A 21,314-nucleotide genomic window follows, 5' to 3' on the forward strand; every position below is an offset into this window, starting at 1 on the left:
TGCTTGGGGACCGCTGATCTAGGTAAGAGACGTTCACATGACGACACACAGACGTCGAGTGTGGAAACAGTTTCTGTTTATTCAAAGGGTTTGGAGGGAAGATTTAACATCTTGAACTGAATTTAAGTCAGAGGTAAAATAAAACACGTATATTCGTAAAGGAGCGCTTGTTTTGTGTCGCTCATCAACTAAAATCTGCCATTATTTTGTGGACAAGCGCATCACGTGTTTGACCATGTTTCCAATGCCGTCAAATATGTAATGGAAGTGGTATTCAGTGTCCCACATGAAGGTGGGGGTGCTGACCACTTTGTTCTTCTCATCCACAAACACTTCGTGGAGGAAAGGGTTAAGGTCAACAACAGAACAACAACAACAAAAAACCTGATTTGAGGAGCAAACACTGAACATAAAGCCAGAAAGGATATGTAGGGCTCCCGGATGTGGTGCTGGGCCCCCATGGCCCTCACGGCCTGCACCATGTTGGTGTGGGGCCAGCTCCCCCAGCGGCTGCTCTCGTCCTGCTCGCGGCCCATCGTCACCTCCATGTTGGGCAGCGCGCGGCAGGCCAGAACCGGCGCCATGCTGGCCAGCCTGGAAGGGATGCAAGCTGCTTTTAGTGTTGTGTTTCCAGGAAACCCCCCCCCCCTCCCCGATCAGGATGGGGGGGATCCTGTCAGGGGAGGGGTGGAACCTGAAGGCCGGTGAGGATTAAACCAGGCTGGCTCCGGGTCAGGAGTCTGGGTGCTTTCTAAAACTGGAGGGGAAGCATTGCATCCTCCTCTTCCTCATCCCCCTCAAAGACGGACCAACGTGCACACAAACATGTGACTGGTTTTATTTGTGTATATTTGTCAATATTTTACATATGGGACCTTTTATAGAAGGATTTTAATCCACTTTATGATTAACCTGCATGTAAAACAAGGAGCGTCCCACCTTCATCTGTCTGCTAACACATTTAATCTGGATTACAAATCAGAAAATGTTTCATTAGACAGGCAGCAGTGGCGCCTTTTAACATTTAAACACCTTAATTTCTCTAGTTTTGGGTCAAAATGTTCAACTTTTCTTATTTTGTCACAACTGTAAATCTATTTCGTTTGTCCTCTGCTGCACAGCACGCTGCAGGGGTGCAGAACATTTTTAAATTTTGGTTCTGTTTCCATGGTAACAGTTTCGAACCTTCAGTTTTTTTTAAACTATATTTTCATTCTCTGATTAATTCTAAATTTTATATTCGATCATAAAAGAAGTCATAATATATTTTTTTCCTGTCCAATGTCCTAATTCCATCACAGGGATTGATTAAATCTCGTGTTTATCTCACCTAATGTGATCTGTTGTAATCTGATTTAAAGTGTCGGGGCTGTAATCTTACTTTGCGTTCGGAGGTAAAGTAGTGATTCTGACCACCAGAACCAGAACCTGAGCGTGTCACTGACCCGATGGGCTTGTGCAGACGGTGGAAGTCCTTCAGCACCTTTTCCACGTCGCTGTGCAGCTTGCAGTCTTTTCCTTCCTTCACAAAAGACGATCTGCGGAGTTGAGAGTTGCGTAACGTTACTGATCCGACCACACCCCCCCAGACTGATGACATCACTCTCCCCCCACCCTCACAGATTCTTGATGATGCCGTGGCCTCCTGGAAAGATGATAGCGTCGAAGCTGTTGGCGTCCAGCCTGGACAGGTCCTGCATCTGAGTCGCCCCCTGACCGTGACTGAAGCGAGCCGCCTCCATCATCATGTTCCTGTGGAGGGGTCAAAGGTCACTTCAAGGTGAGAAGCACTCAGGTAATCCAGTCACCTACGGGTCCTATACCGGGTCTCTCCGGGGGCAGGCTGCTTCTTGATGTGGTCCGACACGTGCATCTGCTGCTGGTTTGGAGCGAACATCTGGAAGCGGGCGCCGTGGCGACTCAGGTGGTACATGGTGCTGCAGACACAGACATCAGTTACCCCCCCCCTGTGCAGCGGGGTGTCGGTGTGTTAAACGCTCCTCTGGTACTCACTACACTCCCTCGTGGACGTCAGTCCCATCCCACCAGCCACATCCGGAGAACACCTGGGACCCATCAGAGTTCACACGTCACCACACGGCGGCCACGCCTTCCACCGGCGCCGCATCGCTACGGGATACTTACCACCGCGACGTTGGTGTTCCCCCAGTTGCCGTAGTCACCCTGGTGGACAAAGCAGGCCGGCTGGCGAGAGAAAACAGCCATGGTTTGCTTCGACAACAAGGCCCTTGTTGCGAACATGATGGCGCTTCAGTCTGTTTCAGGAGGAAAACGTGTCTTTAGTTTGTTTCTACCGAGCAGGTGAAGACGTGTGGCCGTGAGATCGATCCGTCTGTATTTATACCCCAAAGGGCCGGTGGCGTGACGTGACCACGTAAGCCCTATTCTCATCCCATCTTTGCCTCAACTGGCCTTTTCCCCTCCTGGAGCCCTTCCTTATTAACACCCTGTTTATTCACCTGATTAACTTAAGTCATTTGGCCACAGAGTGAAGCTGATCTTTGGAGAACAATCAGAACATGCAGCGCTTTAACCTGGGAAATATCTCCACCTATTTTCAGTCTAACTTGGCTTTGAGACGGAGAAACTTGCAGGAACGAGGCAGCGTGTCTGAATTTAGCAAAGTGTGGAATAAATAGATTATGAGTTGGAGTAGAGGTTTTAAAATGCTTCAGACTTTCAGCAGAGGATGTGAATTTATTCTGTACAAGCCGGACTTTCTGCCCTTTAAAGTCCATTACATTGTAAGGCTCTTACTCACCGTAAAGCCTCGTAGCGTCTAGACAGTGAACCCAAAAATATCCTGGTCAGATTGAAATGTCAAAGTCAATATTCAGTCTAATTAAAACTACAGCTCAGATCTGTTGGCTGCATTTGGTTGAGGACAGTTTTAATTAATCATCTGGTTATAAATGACAAACATGAGGCAAAATATGGCATTTATTTTATTATGACCACTTTTTTTTTATGTATAAACAATATTTACATACTGGTGACAAAGTATAGCAAAAAAATCAGAAGGGGAGGGGGAAGAAATGCAGTAAACAGAACGATACACAGCCAAGTCACCACGTCAATCACAATTTTAAACTCAGTGAGACGTTCTCTCCATCATCTACCTGAAGGGTTCAAATCCTCACACAAAGAACTCATGCATAGAAAACACTCAAACTGTCACGTGTGGTAATTACAACATACAAATCAGGTAAATCAAACACAAACATGACCAGTTCATGTGACGAGCTCCCCGTTACTAAACGTTAGTCTATCCATGATGTCGACGTTTCAGACTTGGTGGCTGCTCGCTCTCCATGCATGTCAGAATCGTCTTGGTAACAAATACTGGTCTCACACCTTTGTCATTCTCATGTTATTTCAAGTACGAACATGATTCAATAAGACTAAACCAGTGACTGATGTCCACAAATCAAACCAAAGTAAGACACAGCACAGACAGCTAAATAATAAATAAGGTCCATTGGATATTTTACACAAAAGAAAGGTCTAAAACTTTTCAGTGTTTGTCTGCATTTGCGATGTATTGGGAGAATAAAATCATACGGATGGCATAAAAACACATTAAAACGATGATTAACGAAGCTTCAAACACATCCAATCAGGAGCGACACAATCTCTGACAGTCTACCGTCAATAATTGGCACTGATCAGGCTGCGGCCGTTTCATCTATCGATAGGGATGAGCCATGTTGACAATCGCAGTTTAGTTTGCTTCACATGTAAGAACCGAATCTTAAAAGCCATTTACATGCAAATCGCTAACAGCGTCAGTGGTGAAAGTATCATCTCCTAGGTTTCTGCCACCACTTCCAGAAAAAAACAACAAAAAAAGCTCTCATGCACCCAAGCTCTGTCAGTAAAGGGGTTTGTGCACGTTGTATTCGTTATGGAGAATATTTGCGAAGATGTCCATTTGTTAGAGAGGGGGGTTTGCTCATCGAGCAGGCCTGCTGAGACAGAAGCCTGGGTTAACAAGCTTCATCTGGCTTCATCAGGGCGTGTAGGCAGGCGGTGGCTGAAACTGATTGGCAATGTCATAATCAGCAGGAAAAGTTTCACTACTGTCCTCCATCTCCGAGAGTAGCTCTAAAGCCTGCTCCTCTTCCTCAGTGGGGTAGTGGCGCAGGAGATTCGCAGCCGTGGCGAGGATCGAAGCGCCGCCGGCCCCGGCCACCAGGTAGAAGCTGATGGCGAAGGTGACGTAGATGAGAGAGCCGTGGTACTTTTTGTGCTGCTGCTGCAGTGACAAGATGAGCTCCGACGCCCAGTAGCAGAAGCCGATGACTGTGGCGCACTGCAAGACTGATGAGAAAAAGAAAACACAAATTAGTACTGGAAAAAGTATGTTTTTAAATATGAAGGAAGCCAGGAAAATGTTTGGTGTACCTGTGAGAATATGTGCAAATGCATATCTGCGGGTTATCTTCAGTGCAGGATGCTTGGGTCCGAATACATCCAAGAGGAAAGCAGTCAGGCTGCAAAGGATGCCCAGGAAGCAGAAGGCAGCGATCACCCTCAGCAGCAGGATGGTTTGGGGGTTCACACAGTAATCTGTGGGGGGGGGGGGTACAGAGACATCACAAAGCGTTACACTAAATTAAACCCAATGATTACTCTTTTCTATTAACACGTCTGTTCTGGGTCCTCACCATCCAGAAGCTTTGGGTCTATGTACCCCAAAACATCTGCCACCCCCAGCTCCTCTCTCGGACAGGTTCCCCCGTGGACCCGGAGCCAGGCGGGTTCCGCTAGGGCTGTGCACAGCGCTGTGATGGACAGGGCCCCGGGTAGGGCCGACACCAAGCTCCGCTCCGGCTGCTTGGGCAGGGTGGTGCCGCCTCTCCTCCTCCGACCCCCAGGGACGGTAGAACCCGGTGGGGCGTACATGCTCATCCGATGTCCTCGTCGGCTGCTGTCGTGTTTGTTTCCCTTTATGGTCAGTGTATATAACAGTAGCAACCATTAGTAAGGCCAGCCAGCTGATTAGCCAAAGAACAGCCAGATGATAACGTTAGAGTTAGCATTACCTGTGCGATGACCGGATGACAGCCGTCCTGGAGCTTTGATTGGTATTAAAGGCGTCCAACCGCAGCTTGACCTGAGGGCTAGCCGCCTTAGAGACCGGAGACGCGTCTGCCTGACGGTCACACAAGAGACAGATGGCCTTCGGGCCTGTTAGCTCTGTTGTTAGCTCGTAAAGCTAGTTCTCCGTTAACGCCTAGCGTCGCCGATTTATTCGAAAAAAGTAATTAATATAAACAAATTACGTAAACCATGAACAACTAACTAAACTAACGACCTAACCCGGTGAAAAATAATCAACCTTCTTTAGAAAAACAAAGGGAAAACAAAACAAAGGGCAGTTTACACCTACTTCCTGCGAATTATCCACTTCCTTGTTCACATAATTCTTCTTCCGCGCTGCAATAGAATGTAGGACAGACGTGAGCAGTGATCAGTGCTGCCATCTACCGGAAAGCCTGTGAGGACGCAGTCAAAAACAGCGGATAATAATCAAGGCGATAGATGCGTAGTTTCAGTAGAAATACTGCATTAAAGAACTAAACTCCAAAGCTTTCACAAAATGATGTTTTACCTTCTTTTTTCTTTTTTCAAATGTTTCCTGAAAAAAGTGTTGTGCACACCAATATTTGAACAATGTATCCATGTATATGTTTTATGATCGGAAGATGTGGGCAAACCATCCAGAAAAAACACTTCTCCCTCTTCCTCTAGAACAAATGGCTGAAATGACGTGACAGAAGGTTTAGGCTGGCGGTGACGTCACTTGGGAACACTGACAGAGTTAGCAGTATGGACGAGTTAACATGACTCAACTCAAAAGATATGGTTTCTAAGTATGAGTGTAAACTAAAACAAGACTGTCCCGCTTTCAAAATAAAAGCACGTGAGTTAAAGATTTCAAAATATAATATTTATCTCTTCCGCGGCGTCATTTTTTGGTGGGACGAATGCGCCTGTTTCCTTATGATAATAATAGTAATAATAATAATAATATTATCGAACGACATGGCAACGTCAGGATGGCCGAGCGGTCTAAGGCGCTGCGTTCAGGTCGCAGTCTCCCCTGGAGGCGTGGGTTCGAATCCCACTTCTGACAAAACGTTTTGGGGGGGTGGCAGTAGCTCAGACCACAAAGTCCTGGGCTGAGCACTGGCCGGCTCAACACCCACCTCTGGCAAGAAAATTTCGGTGTTTTGAACTATCAGTGGAGAGCCGCTATTTCACCTCCCGCACACTGCCAAGGTGCCTGAGCAAGTCACCGTCTTTTTATATATATACAGTAGTCATTGGGGCGTCACAGTACCCTTGTCCGCATGCTTATAGGTGTGCGTCCTGTAGGGTTAGTTTTTCTTTGGTTGTTATTAATTCACATGCATATACAGGTACAGTATATAACACTAGAGTGGACAAATAATTTTCCCTAAGGGGGATGAATAAAGCTCATTTCATTTCGTTTCATTTCAATGTGGATTCAATTTGTAGGGATTTGATTGAGTGACAAACCATCATTTTTGGTTTTATGCTGGGAGAGTGGCTTCCTTTGTGGATGTCTGTGCTGAATATGAAAATATCTATATAAAATAACTTACAGAAGATTTAAACTTTTTTTGAAAAACAGTTGATTTATTATGTTCTTTGGGGACTAGATTTTTAAAACGCTTGGGGGTAAGATGCTGAGTATGGAGTTAAAAAAAAGTTTTTTAAAAAAGATAAATTTTTTAAAAAGTTTATTAGTTTCAACTAATACCAATAGAACTGTAATTTATGTTAAAAACGGTTTATTAATTTTAAACATATTTCCCATTTCGAACTGTAGCAGCAATATTTCTGGTGATTGAATCTACAAAAAAAATTCTGTATTTAATAAATGGCAAAATCAGCTGAACGCGATTGGAAAAATAAGTCCCACAATGCACTGCGAAAAACATTGCACAAAAAGATGGCGGCATTTCCGTGCTGGGGAAGTTGCTGAACTCTCAGGCTTCATCATTTTCTGGAACCCAGTTGATTTCCTTCAGTTTCTCTCCAGGGACCGAACAGCTGGTTCCGGTCGCGGTGCTTCGGGTCGTTTGGTCGCTGGTTTTTCTGGTTCCTGTTCGCCGTCGACGGGAACAGCGGAGTGACGCCGGTCCAGAGACTCGGTTCCGGCTCGGATATGAAGGATTCTCTGACGCTGGTCCAGAAGCTGACCGGACATCCGGACTCCCGCTGCTGGTTCGTCAGCTGGAACCCGTCCGGGACGCTGCTGGCCTCGTGCGGGGGCGATAAGGCCATCCGGATATGGGGACGAGAGGGTGAGTGACGTCACAGCGAACACTGACATGCTAACTGCTAATGAAGCTAACGCCATAACATAACATCCGCGTCCAGAGACGAGTTCAGCTCTACTGTAGAGTCGCACTGCGCATGTCTGCTCCTGTGACGTCACACCGTGGTTTCAGATATGAGTGTAGTTTATTAAATACCAGGAAGTGTCTTGATATCTATGGATAAATTGATTAACTTTTTCCTCCAGGCGAATCGTGGGTGTGCAGGAGCGTCTTGGAGGACGGACACCAGCGCACCGTCAGGAAGGTGGCGTGGTCGCCGTGTGGGAACTACCTGGCCTCTGCTAGCTTCGACGCCACGACGTGCATCTGGAAGAAGAAGAACGACTGCTTTGAGGTGGGACGAGGTCTGCTCTCGTCTTTGAACGTGAAGAGTGTTTAGATACTACTTCTGGGCTCACTTCCTCTTCTAGAGCCTGACCGTCTTGGAGGGACATGAAAACGAGGTCAAGTGTGTGGCGTGGGCGCCGTCGGGAAACCTGCTGGCGACGTGCAGCCGAGACAAGAGCGTCTGGGTGTGGGAAGGTTCGCGTCCCACTGAGAACACGTTGGATCTGATTTAGTTTGTCTGTGGTTTTCATAGATCTCCCTTTTTTCTTCGCAGTGGACGAGGAAGATGAGTATGAGTGCGTCACGGTCATCAACTCGCACACACAAGACGTCAAGCATGTGGTGTGGCATCCAAATCAGGAGGTGGGTCCAACTCCAGCTGGTGACGGTTCTGTTTGTCCAAACGGTTCTTTTAACGGTATTTCTGCAGCTCCTGGCGTCGGCGAGCTATGACAACAACATCTGCGTGTACAAAGAAGAGGACGACGACTGGGAATGCCGAGCCACGCTGACGGGACACGCCTCCACTGTGTGGAGTCTGGCCTTCGACGCGGCCGGGCGGAGGCTGGCCTCCTGCAGCGACGACCGAACCGTCAAGATATGGAAGGAGAAGCTCAATGAAAGCGGACAGGGTGAGTTCTGTTTGTGTTCACGATCTGGCCACAAGGTGGCGGCACTGAGCTCAGTAATCCAGGAAGTCCTTGACCTGCAGTAGAACCTTGAGATTCAAGTTGAATCTGGTCCGTGGCTGAACTCACAGGTCTAGTGGTGGTGGCCTGAAGTCCGGCTCATATCTCATTATACTGTACTCTAATATTTTAAAGTTAAACTTTACACTGAAGCTCGGCCTTTGGTCCTGATGTTCTGATCAATAGCTTCCTGTTATAATTAACTGATAAACTGATCAGGTTTTGGTTAATTTAAACTAAAACCTGTCACTACAATGTGAACCAGTGTGTGATCTGGTTTGTTTCATCCGTCCAACAGGGGAGTGGACGTGTATTTGCACTCTGTCGGGGTTCCACAACCGAGCGGTGTACGACGTGTCCTGGTAAGCCCCCCCTCGTTTTGATCCGTTTTATGGTCACTGAGTCATTTTGTTTTACATTTTAAAACAAGTCCCATCTTTTTCTCCCGTCATATTCAAAAAGGAATTGGTCTCTATTCCATCTTTCCTTCTCCATGGGCAGATGATTAGATGTCTGGATTTTAATTTTACTCGTCCCCCCCGCTCCCCCATCAGTTGGTTCAGTCCTTTGTAACGTGACACCACGCTGTCGGTCTCCAGGTGTCGGCTGACTGGCGCCTTGGCGACAGCGTGCGGCGACGACGTGGTGCGAGTGTTTATGGAGGACGAGACGGCCGACCCCGACCAACCGCTGTTCCATGTGGTTGCCCAGGCGACCAAAGCCCACCAACAGGACGTCAACTGTGTGGCCTGGAACCCGAAGCAGGCGGGACTCCTGGCTTCCTGCAGCGACGACGGAGAGATCGCCATCTGGAGGTTCACGGAGGAAGACTGAAGGCGTACGACGTAGCTCGCTGATGTTACCATAGAAACTGCTATTGGTCACGTCTTGAATGTGACTTTAATGTCTAAACTCTCGATGCTTCAGCTTCATTAAAAATGAACAATTGATGTTTTGTATAAATAAAACGCAAAACAGGTGTCGCTTCTCTTTATTGCAAAAACATAATTCAAACAGCACGAAAAACGTCTCCACCAGAGTAGAAGAGCATTTTTAAACGTATCGTATTCCAGTCAGACCTGAAACACCAGCAGAGTCCATCCGTCTGTCAGACTTTAGCACAACAGGACTTGTTTGCATTATTCCAACAGATAAATCTACCGAATAACATGACAGAAGAAAAACAGGCTGAATATCTACAGTAAGAAAAACCCTGATCCTTCAGAATAAAAGCATCAGATTAATCAGTCGGAGTCGCTGTCTCCATCGCTGTCGGCCTCCTTCACGTCGGCGCTGAACTTGTACTCCTGGTCGCAGCCCATGTAGGCGTCACTCATAAAGTACAGGGTGTAGTTATGGACGCCCATCGCCGGGGCAACAAAGTCCAGCTTGACCTGAAGAGAGGAAACGGATGAAATGAGGCCTCTGGCGGTCAGAGGACAGTTTGAATCCCGCAGAAACCGACTGACCTTTGCTTTCTGTTGAAGGGTCAGCCTCTTGATGGAGATCAGGCTGTTAGACTTGGGGTCTCCGATCACCACCCACCAGCCCTCCTCACGTTTCTGTGGCAACGAGAAACAACAGTCATGTGAGAACAGACGTGAACAGTCTGCTCCCTCAAACCTTTGAGGTGAGGTTCCTGAGCGGCGGTGGGGAAACGGAGAAGCGCGTACCTGGGGGAAGAGAGGTGCGATGACGGGTCCGGTCACCTCCTCCTCTCTCTCCAGCTGAACCTGAACCAGAACTGGACTTCCGCTGCAGAAAAACATGGACAGTCAACGCTGATAGAATTAAAAAACAAATTTTGTTCATTCATCCGCTGCCGCCATTGCTCAAACCTCTTGATGTTGTCCTTCTCGGCCACCTCGTAGGACAGCTCGATGTTGGGGTAGCGGTTGCAGAAGCGAGCCACGTCGGCCATCTGAGCGTCCGACAGCTGCAGCAGGGCGGTTCTGTCTTCGTCCTCCATCTCCATGATGTCGAAGATGCTCTCCACCCCCTGGAAACGACAGGAAGAGGCGGTCAGGGGGCGTGGCTAGGTTTTTAGACGCACGTCAGGACGCAGAGAACGCTAAAGGTACCTTTTCTGTGCAGCGCTTGATGTGCTCCGAGGTGAAGAAGGGCAGCTGCTTGAGGTAGGAGTCTTTGGACCACATGGCCTGGGTGACCATCTGAGCCAGCTCCATCGCCGCCAGGGCGGGGCTCAGCCAGCCGTTACTGGACAGCACGTCCACGCAGGCCTGGATCAGACGCACCGCCTGCCAGACAAACACACACGGTTCAGTTAGAAACACCCGGACCCCACCTGGGATTCGATCCCGCCCACACGGCGCCGCAAACCTTGCTCAGGATCTCCTCGGTGTCCGACTGCAGCTCGGCGCTCAGCTGCATCCTGGAGAGGTGGGCCTGCAGCAGCAGGTTGGTCTTCACGTGGGGGTCATTGAACTTGGGGTTGTTCAGTTTGTGGGGGACTTTCTGAGCCAACTGAAATGAAAAAAACACGACCGGCGTAAGCGCACGGAAACACGTTTGTTTCACCGCTAAGAGACGGAGCTGCTCCCGTTGGCCTCCTCACCTGTCGGAGGAGCGTGTCCTCGTGATGCCTGATGGGAATGTTCTTGTACTCGGCGGCGTTGGAGATGATCTCAATTAACCCGCGGATCTTCGTCTTGGCGTTCAGAGACATGCTGAACAACTCTGTCCATCAGAAGAATAAATATTTCATTCTTTCAGATGAAAATGATCCGTGAGAGGAAAAATACTGGATTCTCTGGACTATCAGCCACTACTTTTTTCACACAAGCGCAAGATAAACAGTCAGAAGGAAGACGCTATCATAGTTTGATTGTTGTGAACAGGTATTTTGCACATCATTCACACTTCTTATGAAATAAAACACATGGAGAAAGACACATGATGCAGCTTTTAAGTTAAAATCAATTGATCTGATTGTTGAAATAGGAAAACTGCGGCATTTTTTCTGTTTAAATATCTCATGTTACGCCTAAACGCCTGCGCTCAGTAGTCTGAAAATTACGGTCATACACGATCAGGAAGTGGGATCTGTGGCGGGCGGTACCGACCGATGGTGGTGTAGTTGATGTAGTAGTAGGCGGCGATCATGCCCAGGTTGAGCGGCGCCACGTCCATCTCGTCCTCGATGCTGATGCACTTGGACTGCTCCAGATCGTGCAGCGTGTGCTCCACCAGCTCAGACAGGTGGTCCGACAGGTGACGGTGGGACATGCCTGAGGCCCAAAACACGAGGTTCTGATGTTAAAGATCAGCCAGGGGAAGACGTTTTGGGGGTTTTATGTTGTTGAAGGGGTGGGGCGTACCTTGCAGGTTGTAGTAGTTGGGGTTCTGGGTCATGCGGCGGTAGAGGAAGGTCCAGGTCAGGTAGTCCACGGCGTCCTGCTTGTTCTCCACCGTCTTGGTGACGATCTCTGCGTTGAAGTGGTCGTGGAGGCAGTGGTCCAGGTGAGACTCCACCGGCAGCGGCTCGTACAGGAACTTCTTGAAGAAGTCCTACAGAGAGAAGAACCAGGAGCGTTCAATCCTACTGTCGCTTTGTGGAGAAAACAACGAGGGGGTGGGAGGAGGAGGAGGGGAGTCTACCTTCTTAGAGCCCTGACACATGATGACGCAGCGTCCCTCGTCGTCCAGCATCGGCCGGTTGGCCTTTCCCACCATCTGGAGGACGTCATAGATGGGATAGTCCACATATCTGAGGGACGATAGGAGGACAGCGTCACTAAAGACTAACCCACAGCTCTGTTGGGGTGTCACGGATCTACTGGTGGGGGGGGGGACGTACGCGTGGATTTTGCCGTTGTAGTACTGCGTGTCCATGACGATGACCAGGTGAGCGGAGATGTTGATGCCCCAGCAGAGCGAGCGGGAGGAGACGACCACCTGGATGGCTCCTGTCGGGGAAGAGGGCTGTTAGACCCTGAACACCCAAAAGAGGGCGCTGCAGGCTGGAGGCGGGGATTCCTACCGGAGTTGAAGAGCTGCTCCACTATCTTGCGCTCAGTTGGGGACAGCCCCTCGTGCAGGTAGCCCACCCCATTGGCCAGAGTCTCCTTCAGCGTGGAGTCGTTGATTTTGGCGAGGAAGGGGGTGAGGTCTTTCTCAGTGCAATGAAGGAACCTGCAGAAGAAGAAACGTTCAATCCTGGAAGCTTGTTCAACTTTCTGCGACATTCATCCCGACCCGACTGACCTCTGAGGAACCACATCGGCGGCGCAGAACGTCAGGATGTCGATGGCCGTGAGGCGGGTCTGCCTGCGGGAGGGAACGAACACCACGGCCGGCTTGGAGGGCGAGTGCTTCATGATGGCGTGGTAAACGGGTTTGGCCATGGACAGCAGGCGGGTCTGGGTGTGACTTACGTTGAAGCCCTGAAAGAGAACGTAAAGATGAACGCAGGATCCCGACGGGAGGTGAAGGCGTTGCGCGTTCAGACTGGTGGAGCGCTCACACCTGGATGTGCAGCTCCAGAGGAACGGGCCTGACGTTGGGGTGGAAGTTGAAGGTGGCGGTAGTGCTGCAGCCCAGCCAGTGCGCCACGTCTTTGGCGTTGGACAAGGAGGAGCTGAGGGCCACGATTCGGATGGGACGCTCGATCTGAGAGGAGATGTACCTCATCCTGGAGCAGATGACCTCCAGCACGGGCTGACGACAAGAAGGAGAGACGTTAGTGTAGCAACGCGACGTGAAATCAGGGGGAAAGGACGGGGGTGTTGTGTTCTTACTCCGTTCTCTCCTCCGATCAGGTGAGCTTCGTCCACCACGAAGAGGCTGACGTTCTGTACGTTCTTCCTCTGCTTCCAGCGCCGGGACAGGATGTCCCACTTGTCGGGGGTGCTGACGATGATGTCTCCTTTTCCCAGCAGCTTCAGATCCGTGCTGGTTTCTCCCGTCAGCAGCACCACCTTTTTGTTCAGGATGTCCTGGAACTTCTGGTGCCAGTCGATGAACACCTGAGAGAAAAACGATTGACTTCTTGGTTACTTGAAACTAAAGCGATGTCGGTCTCACACGAACATGTTTCCACTTCCTACCTGCTCAGCCAGGGCTTCCATCGGGGTGATGTAGACGCAGCGGCCTTCGGCGTTGTGCAGCAGCATCCTCAGGATAGCAAACTCTGCACAGATGGTCTTCCCACTGCCGGTGGGGGCTCCAACAAACACGTTGTCATCGCTGTTGTACACGGCGTTAAACACTGGAAGCAAAGGTTAAAAGAGAGTGAGCATCTTTCACCTGGAGAACCACAACAGGGTACTCCGAGAGGGTGGGGTACCTTGTGTCTGGATGGGGTTGAAGAAGGGGAACTTGTTCTGGTAGAGAGCCTCAAAGGCGGAGTTCCTGAGAGCCGTCACGGGCAGCGGCTGCAGGTCCAGCAGCTCCGTGGGCGGGGGGTACTTCTCCGGTAGGATCAGGTGACGGAAGGACACAGGGAGCTGCGTCTCACAGGCTGGGAAGAAAAGCAAAGCGTCTGTTTAACGGACCCGACAATCACGCGATGACAAGTTTCATCCCAGGTACTCACAGAGCCATCGGTCGGACACGACTCGGATGAAGTACTGCGGCGGCAGAGGCTCGAACACCGGGACAAAGAACGTCACCAGGTGCTCGTCCTGAGCATATTTGGACTTGAGCAGGAAGTACTCGTGGTGGAGGATGACCTCACTGTCCACGTCCTCCACCAGGATCCAGAACGCCTCCGACGACCCGTGGATCTGAGACGGGGAAACGACGGCGGGTCAGGAGACGACGGAGACGGGTCACACCAGGCGCCTCACGGGTGTAATGACTCACCTTTTCGTCCCACTGGAAGTCGGGCGTGATGGTGAGCTCCACCTTCAGCGTGGAGCGAGTGATGGGCTGCAGGTGGACGGCCAGGTCCAGTTTGGGGAACTGGTGGACGTATTTGTGGATGGTCTTCCCCATTTTTGGCATTCGGATGAGCTCGCCTGATGAATGAAGACAAAGTCTTACGATTAACTCTCCAGGATGAACGGGAGAATCGACATGGGGTGAAAAAAAACTCACCGATCTCGTTGTGGTTGAGGTCGTACAGACGCTCGAACGGGAAGTTCTTCTTCTCGATCTTCTTGATCACTTCTTCCGGCAGCTTCCTGAACTGACGCAGCGGAGACATCGACTGCCACCTGCGGAAGGACGGAACGTCACCGACCTGCCGTGGAGGACTAAACAGCAGAGGTAGTTTTAAACGACTCACATCCTCTTGTCGATCATCTTGCAGAGGTTCATGGTCTTGTCCGTCAGCTGAGCCCAGCCCCGGTTGAGCACGATCTCAAATATGGCCCGCATTAACCTGCCGGCGCTCTGGAAGGACAGAAAAGATCTGAGGAGAACCCAATTTTGATTTCTCTTCTCCTAAAAGCTCCTTTTGGAACCTTCTTTCTCTCCATGCCGCGTCACGTGACACGTCTTACCTGTGTGACGTACACCATGTCGGCCATGAGAGCAAAGCCTTCCAGTTTGAGCTGGGAGATGTACGCCTGCAGCAGCACGTTGATCTGAAGACAAGAAGCACAACAGAGTTTGGTGAGAAGCTGCAGCTCCTTCTGCTTCAGAGCGGATTGATCTTCCTGCGGCGTCGCTGATAAACGATGTCTGATCTAATAATCTGTTGTAACCTTTGCACTGGGCTCCTCGATGCTCTCCTTCACAGGTATGGGAACTCGTTCTAGCAGCTTCTGCAGCTCCAGCTTCTCCTCCTGAGAGACACGAACACAGGTGAGAACTGAAGTTCTGTTTGCTCGTCACCGTTAGAACTGAAGCGGATGGACCAGAAGGACCGAACGCCGCACCTCTCTGACTGTGATGTTCCTGAACTCGGATGACAGTGAAAAGACTCTGAAGAGCTCGATCTCGCTGAGGGTGGGCTTCAGCAGCTGGTTGTAGGTCTGGATGGAATCGTGGGTGATGTAGAAGTGGCTGGCGATGCGTCCCAGGTCGGTGACCTGGAAGCTGCCCGTCCTCTTGTCGTATTTCACCAGGCTGTTCTTGTCCAAGACGTTGGCAGACGTGTGGACCAGATCCATCCTGCGCCGCTCCAGCAGGGGGTCCGAACTCCGGTCGTCGTGGGAGACGCCGTACAGGGTGGGGTTGCGGAGCATGCGTACATACAGGTACGTGTATCCGAGCCAGTTCACAGCATCCTGACGACAAAGAAAACCACCGTAAAACAACTGCGACCTCTTCCGATGGTCGGCTCCAAGTTTGCAGATGACGCTCTGCTCACCTTGGAGTTCTGCACGTTTCCCAGGACGATCTCGGCGTTGAGCATGTCGGGCAGTTTTCCCACCATCTGGCTCTCGATGGGCAGCTGCTGGTTGAGCAGAGACAAGTAGTACTGCAGCTCGCCGTGGGACGTGATCAGGATTCCCTCGCCCTTGGTGTCGTACTGAGGACGACCGGCTCGCCCCAGCATCTGAACGGAGACAGAACATTTGTGTTAAGCAGCGAACATGAAGTGCCGGCCGCTTCTGTTTGGGGTCCACTCTGCAGACCCACCTGTAGGATGTCCAAGGCTCCCAGCTCGGTCCACCGCCCCTTCTCTGGACTGTACACCTGAGTGCCTTTGATGATGACGGTGTGTGCCGGCAGGTTGACACCCCAAGCCAGGGTGGCGGTGGACACCAGGACCTGGATGTGCCGATCGGCAAACAGATCCTCCACCAGCGTTCGGTCCACCCTGGTCATTCCAGCATGGTGGATGGCGAAGCCGTAGGGAAGCAAGTCCTTCAGCTCGAGGTTCTGGAGGAGTGAGTGGAGACGTGAGGCCTCACGCCATCTCCTCGTGCTCCGACCAAACGGCTTTGGCGTCTCTTACCTTGCACTGCTCAGCCTCAGTCCTCAACACCTCAGTAGAAGCTGAACCTTCTCTGAGGAACAGGCCCAGGGTGTCCTTCTCCAGACACATGTCTCTGATGGCTCTGGCGGTTTTTCCTGTTTCCTTCCTGGAGTGGACGAACACCAGAACCTGAGGGAGAGGAGATTTGAAGCGGTGGTTCAGTACGTGGCGCAGGACAACCTCAGTTCCAGTAAAAGCGAGACCAGGATGTTAGAGGAGACCCACCTGGTTCTTTCCTGCGTGCTCCATTATCTTTTCATACACGATCTCATTCATGATCTGGAAACGCTTGATGGCCTTCTTCTCGGTGATGCCGACGTACGTCTGCTCCAGAGGCACAGGGCGGAAGCTGCAGACAAAACAAAGCAGTTTTCAGAGATGGAAATACAAATGGCGTTACCAGGAAAACATGACAACAAACGACCGACCACGAACCTGTTGTCGAAGTAGAAGAGTCCTTTGGCGGGATCGACGCGCAGGCAGGTCGCCACGTCCTCATAGTTGGGCAGCGTGGCGCTGAGGCCCAGCAGACGCACGTCCTCCTGCGTCAGCTCCACGTTGCGGATCGTCCTTGCCACCAGAGATTCCAAGACGGGTCCGCGGTCGTCGTGCAGCAGATGGATTTCATCCTGTATGACGCATCGACTTTGTTATGACGAGCGTTTCTGTCAAAATTTGCAACAACCACCTCTCTGCGTTCACTTACGATGATAATGAGCCGCACTAGCTGGGTGTAGGTACGCTCGCCACCTTTACGGGTGATGATGTCCCACTTCTCCGGGGTGCAGACGATGATCTGAGTGGCGTTGATCTCCTCTTTGCAGAGCTGGTGGTCTCCTGTGAGCTCAGACACAGTGATGCCGTAACTGGCCAAACGCTGGACACAGAGGGAGAAAGTAATTGGTTGATAATCAATATCATTACAATATGATGTGTTTGTGCGAGCGATCGGTCTCTATTACGTGTGAATATGACAGGAAGACACGGAGAAGACAATCACAAATGCTATTTCAATGCTACTAGATCTGCTATCACTGCAACAACAACAACAAAAGAGAAACTATACGTTGTTCTCAAAAGTAGATGTTGAACATATATATATATTCATAAATAAATAATTTTGCCATCAAAATTCTTCTTTTCAGTCTTGTTTTTGTTGTTTTATAGAAGTAAACAACTGTTGAGATGTTTGTGGCGTCACTAAAGCAAAAATATTAGCATCAAAGTCACCATTCTGCAGTGTGGTTACAGGAAAACGGTTCTTTTTGCTGAAACAACCTGATTATTAATTACTAATTACTTCCGATTATTAAAGAACCCAAGAGGCGACAAACAAACTTTCTTTCCTGATCAAAGAGTCGAAACTTTCTTTTGAAACTTCCATGTCAAGCAGCACATGAACAGATCCACGCGGCGGCGCTCACCTTACTGAAGCTCCCCACCATCTCCTGCACCAGAGAGCGCATCGGCGCGATGTAGATGATCTTGAAGTCGTCCACGTTGATGGTTCCGTCCATGTTTATGTGCTTTCCGATTTCTCTCAGCATCGCCATCAAAGCGACGTTGGTCTTTCCGGCTCCCTGAAAGCACAAATAACAACACAGAAGAAATTTAGAATCTCAGGAAGCCGTCAGAACTCCTGGATAATGAGGACGTTCACCGACCGTTGGCGCGCAGACCAGCAGGTTCTCGTCGCTCTCCATGGCTGTCTTGAACAGCTTGCTCTGGATGCGGTTCAGTGTTTTGAACCCTTCGAATCCGGCCTGCGCGTACTTTGGCAGCTTCTCGATGGCGACGAGCACCTGAGGACAAAACGAGAACCAGAATGAAGGACGCAAACTCGACCAGACGCTGCTCATCTCTGGAGTTTTCCTCGAACCAATCGACAGACCTCGTCGTCAGAAAAGGGCTTCGGCTTGAGCGCGGGAACGTGGACTTCCTCGTAGCCTTTGCGCTGCTTGCGGAACGAGCCGTCTGGCAGCTGGCAGCGCTTGTTGGCCATGAAGTGGCTGCCCTGCGTGAAGGCCAGGTCGTCAAGGTCCAGAAGCTGTCGGGGGGCCATCGACTGCAGGGGAAAAGAATGGATGACACGAAAACCACGTCGAGGGTCAAGACGTAGATCAGGACCTGAGGTGGGGACTTTGTTCTACTTTCCTAAACTGTGATCTTAAATTGATTTATAATTTAAAAAAAGGCCAGGATGCCAACAAACATAGTAGTCGAGCAGCTAATCTGCCTCGCCTGATAAATGAAAACGTTACCTCTCCACGGTCGATGTCCATCGCTTCCAAGTCGTCGACACGAGACTTCCTCACCCTCTCCCTGCGAGATCGCTCCTCCTAAGAACACAACATCTAAAGAATTTGACAAACGCCCAACAAACCTCATCCTACGATTGGTTCGTTTAAGGGCTGCAGGTCTCACCCGAATAATATCCTCCTTCTCCGTCTCTTGCAGCTGGTAAAGAATCTTCGACAGTTCCGGATCAGATTCCATCTTTCCAATGATCCGTTCTTTTTCCGCCTCGCTCTGAGCGCTCGCCAGCATGGCGCAATACTGAACTGTGTTTCGGGGGAAAGGAAAGACTATCAACGACCCCAGATGACACACGGTAATCCGATCTGAGATGACATCGTCCTCCAACACAAACTCACTCATGCGCCGGTGCTGACGGAGAATTTTGATGAAGTCGAAGGTGTTGAAGCCCAGAAGCAGCACCAGCTGGTTCTCACACTCCCTGTCATCACTGGCGGTCTGCAGAAACCCAACAGGAAACTGAGAAGATACTCTATAAATGGATTTATGCAACCAAAACTAAGCCAAAAGCCTAATACAGGGGGGAAAAAAAATCAATAACTCGCCTTGAGGATTTCTAAGACCTCATCTGCTTTCTTTTGGGAGACAATGGCGTCATCGTAGAAACGGCTGAGCTGACGCTGGAGCCAGAAGGCGTCAATATCGCGTGGATGCAGATCTTTCTTCTTCACAGTCATCACATCACCCGTGGCACCGAGCTGAGGGAAGAGGAATTGATTTGTCTCTTTGTGCGAACATTCACGTGGAGCTCTTTTCAGAACAAACACGATTTAGATCCGACCACTTACATTGGCTGAAAGAGCACAGCCCACACCCGCCTCCTCTCCTTCGCTGTCTTCGTCTGAGTGTTCGTCTCGTACTTCTCCAAACTGATCTTCATCCCCTTCCTTTATAGCAAAGAAAACAAATTAGTAAAATTTAAAACTACAGCTTGGATTTAGACTTAGGCTGACCCTGAGATTAGGAGTTTTTACAGAAAACGTGAAAAGATCTCACCTCCTCATCAGATTCAAACTGGACATTCACTCCGTACGTTTCATCGATGTTGTCATCTGAAAAAATATCAAGTCCATGATCAGTAAAACACCTTCAAACTATCATGCAAACAATACTTAAAGGGTATCTCCAGCAATATTCACCCATATTCTGTAGGTCTTTGTCGCCTCCGTAATCTGTGATCTTCTTGCCAAGATTAACCAACACGTGGTAGCGTGTGTCATCAGTAGGTCCAAGAAGCTGCTCCACCTCACGGCGCCTTTCCTTGTCCCTCATTTTATCGTTCTTCAGGACAGCTAGGACTTCATCAGCCGCTCCACACAGAATATCACGCGGCTGAAAGACCGATTATTTTGTATTAGAAGGCTTCAGGTGGGCGTCTCCGGTGAAAAACACAAACTGACATTCAAAACAAGCAGTTAATTATTTTCTAACCTGATCTCCCAAAGCAGCGTGGATGAAGCTGAGCAGTACTTCATACGTCTCTCTGGTTTCCTTGGTTTTGGGCTTGTACACAATACCCACCATCTCATCAATGCCTTCAGAGAGGAGCGTGAAGCCTTTCATTTTTTTGATGTCGTGTCGGTCCTCATCTCTTTTTCGCCTCCTTTAAAGACACAAGTTAAAAATGATTATAGATAACGTCACACGGCCGACAGGAGCTAGAGTACAAGGAAAGAACCAGATCAGCATAAAAAATGTCATTTTACCACCAAATGTTGGAAGTGTTACCGACATTTAATGAATAATTGAGAATTTCTAAGTTGCTGCCAATCATTGCAATTTATATATATTTTTCAATATATATCACATAAAAAATTATTTTCAAGCATAACGAGTACATTTGAATTAATTACGTGACAGAACTCACTTGTCTCGTCTCTCCTCCAGCTTCTGGGGTTTGGTCCTCTGAGCCTTGTCACCCATCTTGGTCCCCTCCAGCTTATTGACCAGGGACAGAACCTCTCCGGTGGGCTCATCTCTCCGCGTGCGGTCGATCAGAGATCGATCAGCTTGCAACACCAAATTTGAGTTCTAACAATTTGATGAAAAGACAAGTTGATCAGTCATCCGTCTCCTTGCGCAGCTCCGACTGGGTCCGCCGCTTGTTAGCACAGCGGCTAGCTAAAGAAGCAGCAGCGCGCTAACATTAAACACCCGCAGCTAGCAAGTTTGTTGACGATACGGCTTAATTTAAACTGTAATAACTTGATAATTGTTATTAAACTCCACTGGATTCATACTCACCGCCTTGTACTCGTACTGCAGGTTACGGGCAGTAACATCCGCCATGGTGCGACGTTTGTTTCGTAGCTTTTGACTATCCGATTGTTAACCCGTCCGGTGACTCAGAACATCCACAAAGTTGACTTCACGACGCCTTTTTGTGGATACGCCGAACCATCGGTGCAGTGTTTAGATTTATGACATAAAACTGTTATCAAAATGCTCGAAATTCATTCAAGAAAGTACGTCTGCCCTACGTTACAAAGCAAAGCTAACACGAGTACACAGCAGACCGCTAGTACCACTAACTTCCGCTTCCGGGGTTAAAGGCTGTACAAAATACTAAAGTCAAAAACAAGATGCGCCCCCTACAGGTCCTGATACATAAAACAACTACATACATATGTAGATTTACAATTACAACTACAATTACAATTACAATTACAATTATCTCCAGCAAGAAGTCATGGCAGTTTT

The 21,314-nt window shown here is 49.5% G+C and overlaps 4 protein-coding genes and 1 non-coding gene across 5 annotated transcripts; 2 read left to right on the forward strand and 3 right to left on the reverse strand.

Moving 5' to 3' along the window:
• Positions 1-59: 59 nt before the first annotated feature.
• Positions 60-2,348, reverse strand: gatd3l (glutamine amidotransferase class 1 domain containing 3, like). Its single transcript, XM_068311391.1, has 7 exons — positions 2,146-2,348; positions 2,014-2,066; positions 1,824-1,937; positions 1,621-1,752; positions 1,446-1,538; positions 429-594; positions 60-336 (listed from the first exon to the last, which is right to left on the reverse strand). The coding sequence occupies exons 1-7, from the start codon at positions 2,260-2,262 to the stop codon at positions 202-204; spliced, it is 810 nt and encodes a 269-aa protein (XP_068167492.1). The 5' UTR covers positions 2,263-2,348; the 3' UTR covers positions 60-201.
• Positions 2,349-2,960: 612 nt separating this feature from the next.
• On the reverse strand, positions 2,961-5,433 carry tmem127 (transmembrane protein 127). The gene is made up of 4 exons (XM_068310992.1): positions 5,067-5,433; positions 4,689-4,968; positions 4,426-4,590; positions 2,961-4,341 (listed from the first exon to the last, which is right to left on the reverse strand). The coding sequence occupies exons 2-4, from the start codon at positions 4,930-4,932 to the stop codon at positions 4,031-4,033; spliced, it is 720 nt and encodes a 239-aa protein (XP_068167093.1). The 5' UTR covers positions 4,933-4,968; positions 5,067-5,433; the 3' UTR covers positions 2,961-4,030.
• Positions 5,434-6,077: 644 nt separating this feature from the next.
• On the forward strand, positions 6,078-6,160 carry trnal-cag (transfer RNA leucine (anticodon CAG)). Its single transcript has one exon. It is a non-coding gene; the product is annotated as a tRNA-Leu (tRNA).
• A 778-nt stretch (positions 6,161-6,938) lies between these two features.
• On the forward strand, positions 6,939-9,383 carry ciao1 (cytosolic iron-sulfur assembly component 1). Its single transcript, XM_068310494.1, has 7 exons — positions 6,939-7,358; positions 7,580-7,728; positions 7,805-7,916; positions 7,996-8,084; positions 8,152-8,353; positions 8,709-8,772; positions 9,010-9,383. The coding sequence occupies exons 1-7, from the start codon at positions 7,220-7,222 to the stop codon at positions 9,242-9,244; spliced, it is 990 nt and encodes a 329-aa protein (XP_068166595.1). The 5' UTR covers positions 6,939-7,219; the 3' UTR covers positions 9,245-9,383.
• Positions 9,384-9,386: 3 nt separating this feature from the next.
• snrnp200 (small nuclear ribonucleoprotein 200 (U5)) lies at positions 9,387-21,140 on the reverse strand. Its single transcript, XM_068310493.1, has 43 exons — positions 20,859-21,140; positions 20,482-20,645; positions 20,046-20,217; positions 19,754-19,946; positions 19,611-19,666; positions 19,403-19,501; positions 19,160-19,312; positions 18,953-19,052; positions 18,723-18,859; positions 18,560-18,637; positions 18,190-18,363; positions 17,963-18,100; positions 17,723-17,878; positions 17,005-17,175; positions 16,734-16,927; positions 16,524-16,647; positions 16,278-16,427; positions 15,959-16,201; positions 15,687-15,875; positions 15,253-15,603; positions 15,079-15,159; positions 14,875-14,958; positions 14,658-14,764; positions 14,468-14,586; positions 14,234-14,388; positions 13,965-14,154; positions 13,716-13,889; positions 13,477-13,637; positions 13,168-13,395; positions 12,896-13,087; positions 12,635-12,813; positions 12,411-12,562; positions 12,228-12,336; positions 12,029-12,137; positions 11,749-11,938; positions 11,494-11,658; positions 10,986-11,107; positions 10,751-10,894; positions 10,492-10,668; positions 10,249-10,409; positions 10,084-10,165; positions 9,880-9,972; positions 9,387-9,804 (listed from the first exon to the last, which is right to left on the reverse strand). The coding sequence occupies exons 1-43, from the start codon at positions 20,901-20,903 to the stop codon at positions 9,655-9,657; spliced, it is 6,411 nt and encodes a 2,136-aa protein (XP_068166594.1). The 5' UTR covers positions 20,904-21,140; the 3' UTR covers positions 9,387-9,654.
• Positions 21,141-21,314: the final 174 nt, after the last annotated feature.

The sequence above is a fragment of the Antennarius striatus genome, chromosome 3 (assembly GCF_040054535.1).
Source record: "Antennarius striatus isolate MH-2024 chromosome 3, ASM4005453v1, whole genome shotgun sequence".
Taxonomy (NCBI): Eukaryota; Metazoa; Chordata; class Actinopteri; order Lophiiformes; family Antennariidae; genus Antennarius; species Antennarius striatus.

Bases quoted from the DNA above. Each gene is read 5' to 3' on its own strand.
- gatd3l (XM_068311391.1), bottom strand. From the start codon at position 2,262: ATGTTCGCAACAAGGGCCTTGTTGTCGAAGCAAACCATGGCTGTTTTC. The intron at 2,067-2,145 runs GTAAGTATCCCG...GATGGGTCCCAG, and splicing joins GGAACACCAACGTCGCGGTG to GTGTTCTCCGGATGTGGCTG. The intron at 1,753-1,823 runs GTATAGGACCCG...ACCCCTCCACAG, and splicing joins CCTGCCCCCGGAGAGACCCG to GAACATGATGATGGAGGCGG.
- tmem127 (XM_068310992.1), bottom strand. From the start codon at position 4,932: ATGAGCATGTACGCCCCACCGGGTTCTACCGTCCCTGGGGGTCGGAGG. The intron at 4,591-4,688 runs GTGAGGACCCAG...CCCCCCCCACAG, and splicing joins AGACCCAAAGCTTCTGGATG to ATTACTGTGTGAACCCCCAA. The intron at 4,342-4,425 runs GTACACCAAACA...TTTTCTCATCAG, and splicing joins ATTTGCACATATTCTCACAG to TCTTGCAGTGCGCCACAGTC.
- ciao1 (XM_068310494.1), top strand. From the start codon at position 7,220: ATGAAGGATTCTCTGACGCTGGTCCAGAAGCTGACCGGACATCCGGAC. The intron at 7,917-7,995 runs GTTCGCGTCCCA...TTTTCTTCGCAG, and splicing joins GAGCGTCTGGGTGTGGGAAG to TGGACGAGGAAGATGAGTAT. The intron at 8,773-9,009 runs GTAAGCCCCCCC...GTCGGTCTCCAG, and splicing joins GCGGTGTACGACGTGTCCTG to GTGTCGGCTGACTGGCGCCT.
- snrnp200 (XM_068310493.1), bottom strand. From the start codon at position 20,903: ATGGCGGATGTTACTGCCCGTAACCTGCAGTACGAGTACAAGGCG. The intron at 14,765-14,874 runs GTAAGACGTGTC...CTGTCCTTCCAG, and splicing joins ACATGGTGTACGTCACACAG to AGCGCCGGCAGGTTAATGCG. The intron at 13,890-13,964 runs GTGAGTACCTGG...TTTTCTTCCCAG, and splicing joins CGTGTCCGACCGATGGCTCT to CCTGTGAGACGCAGCTCCCT.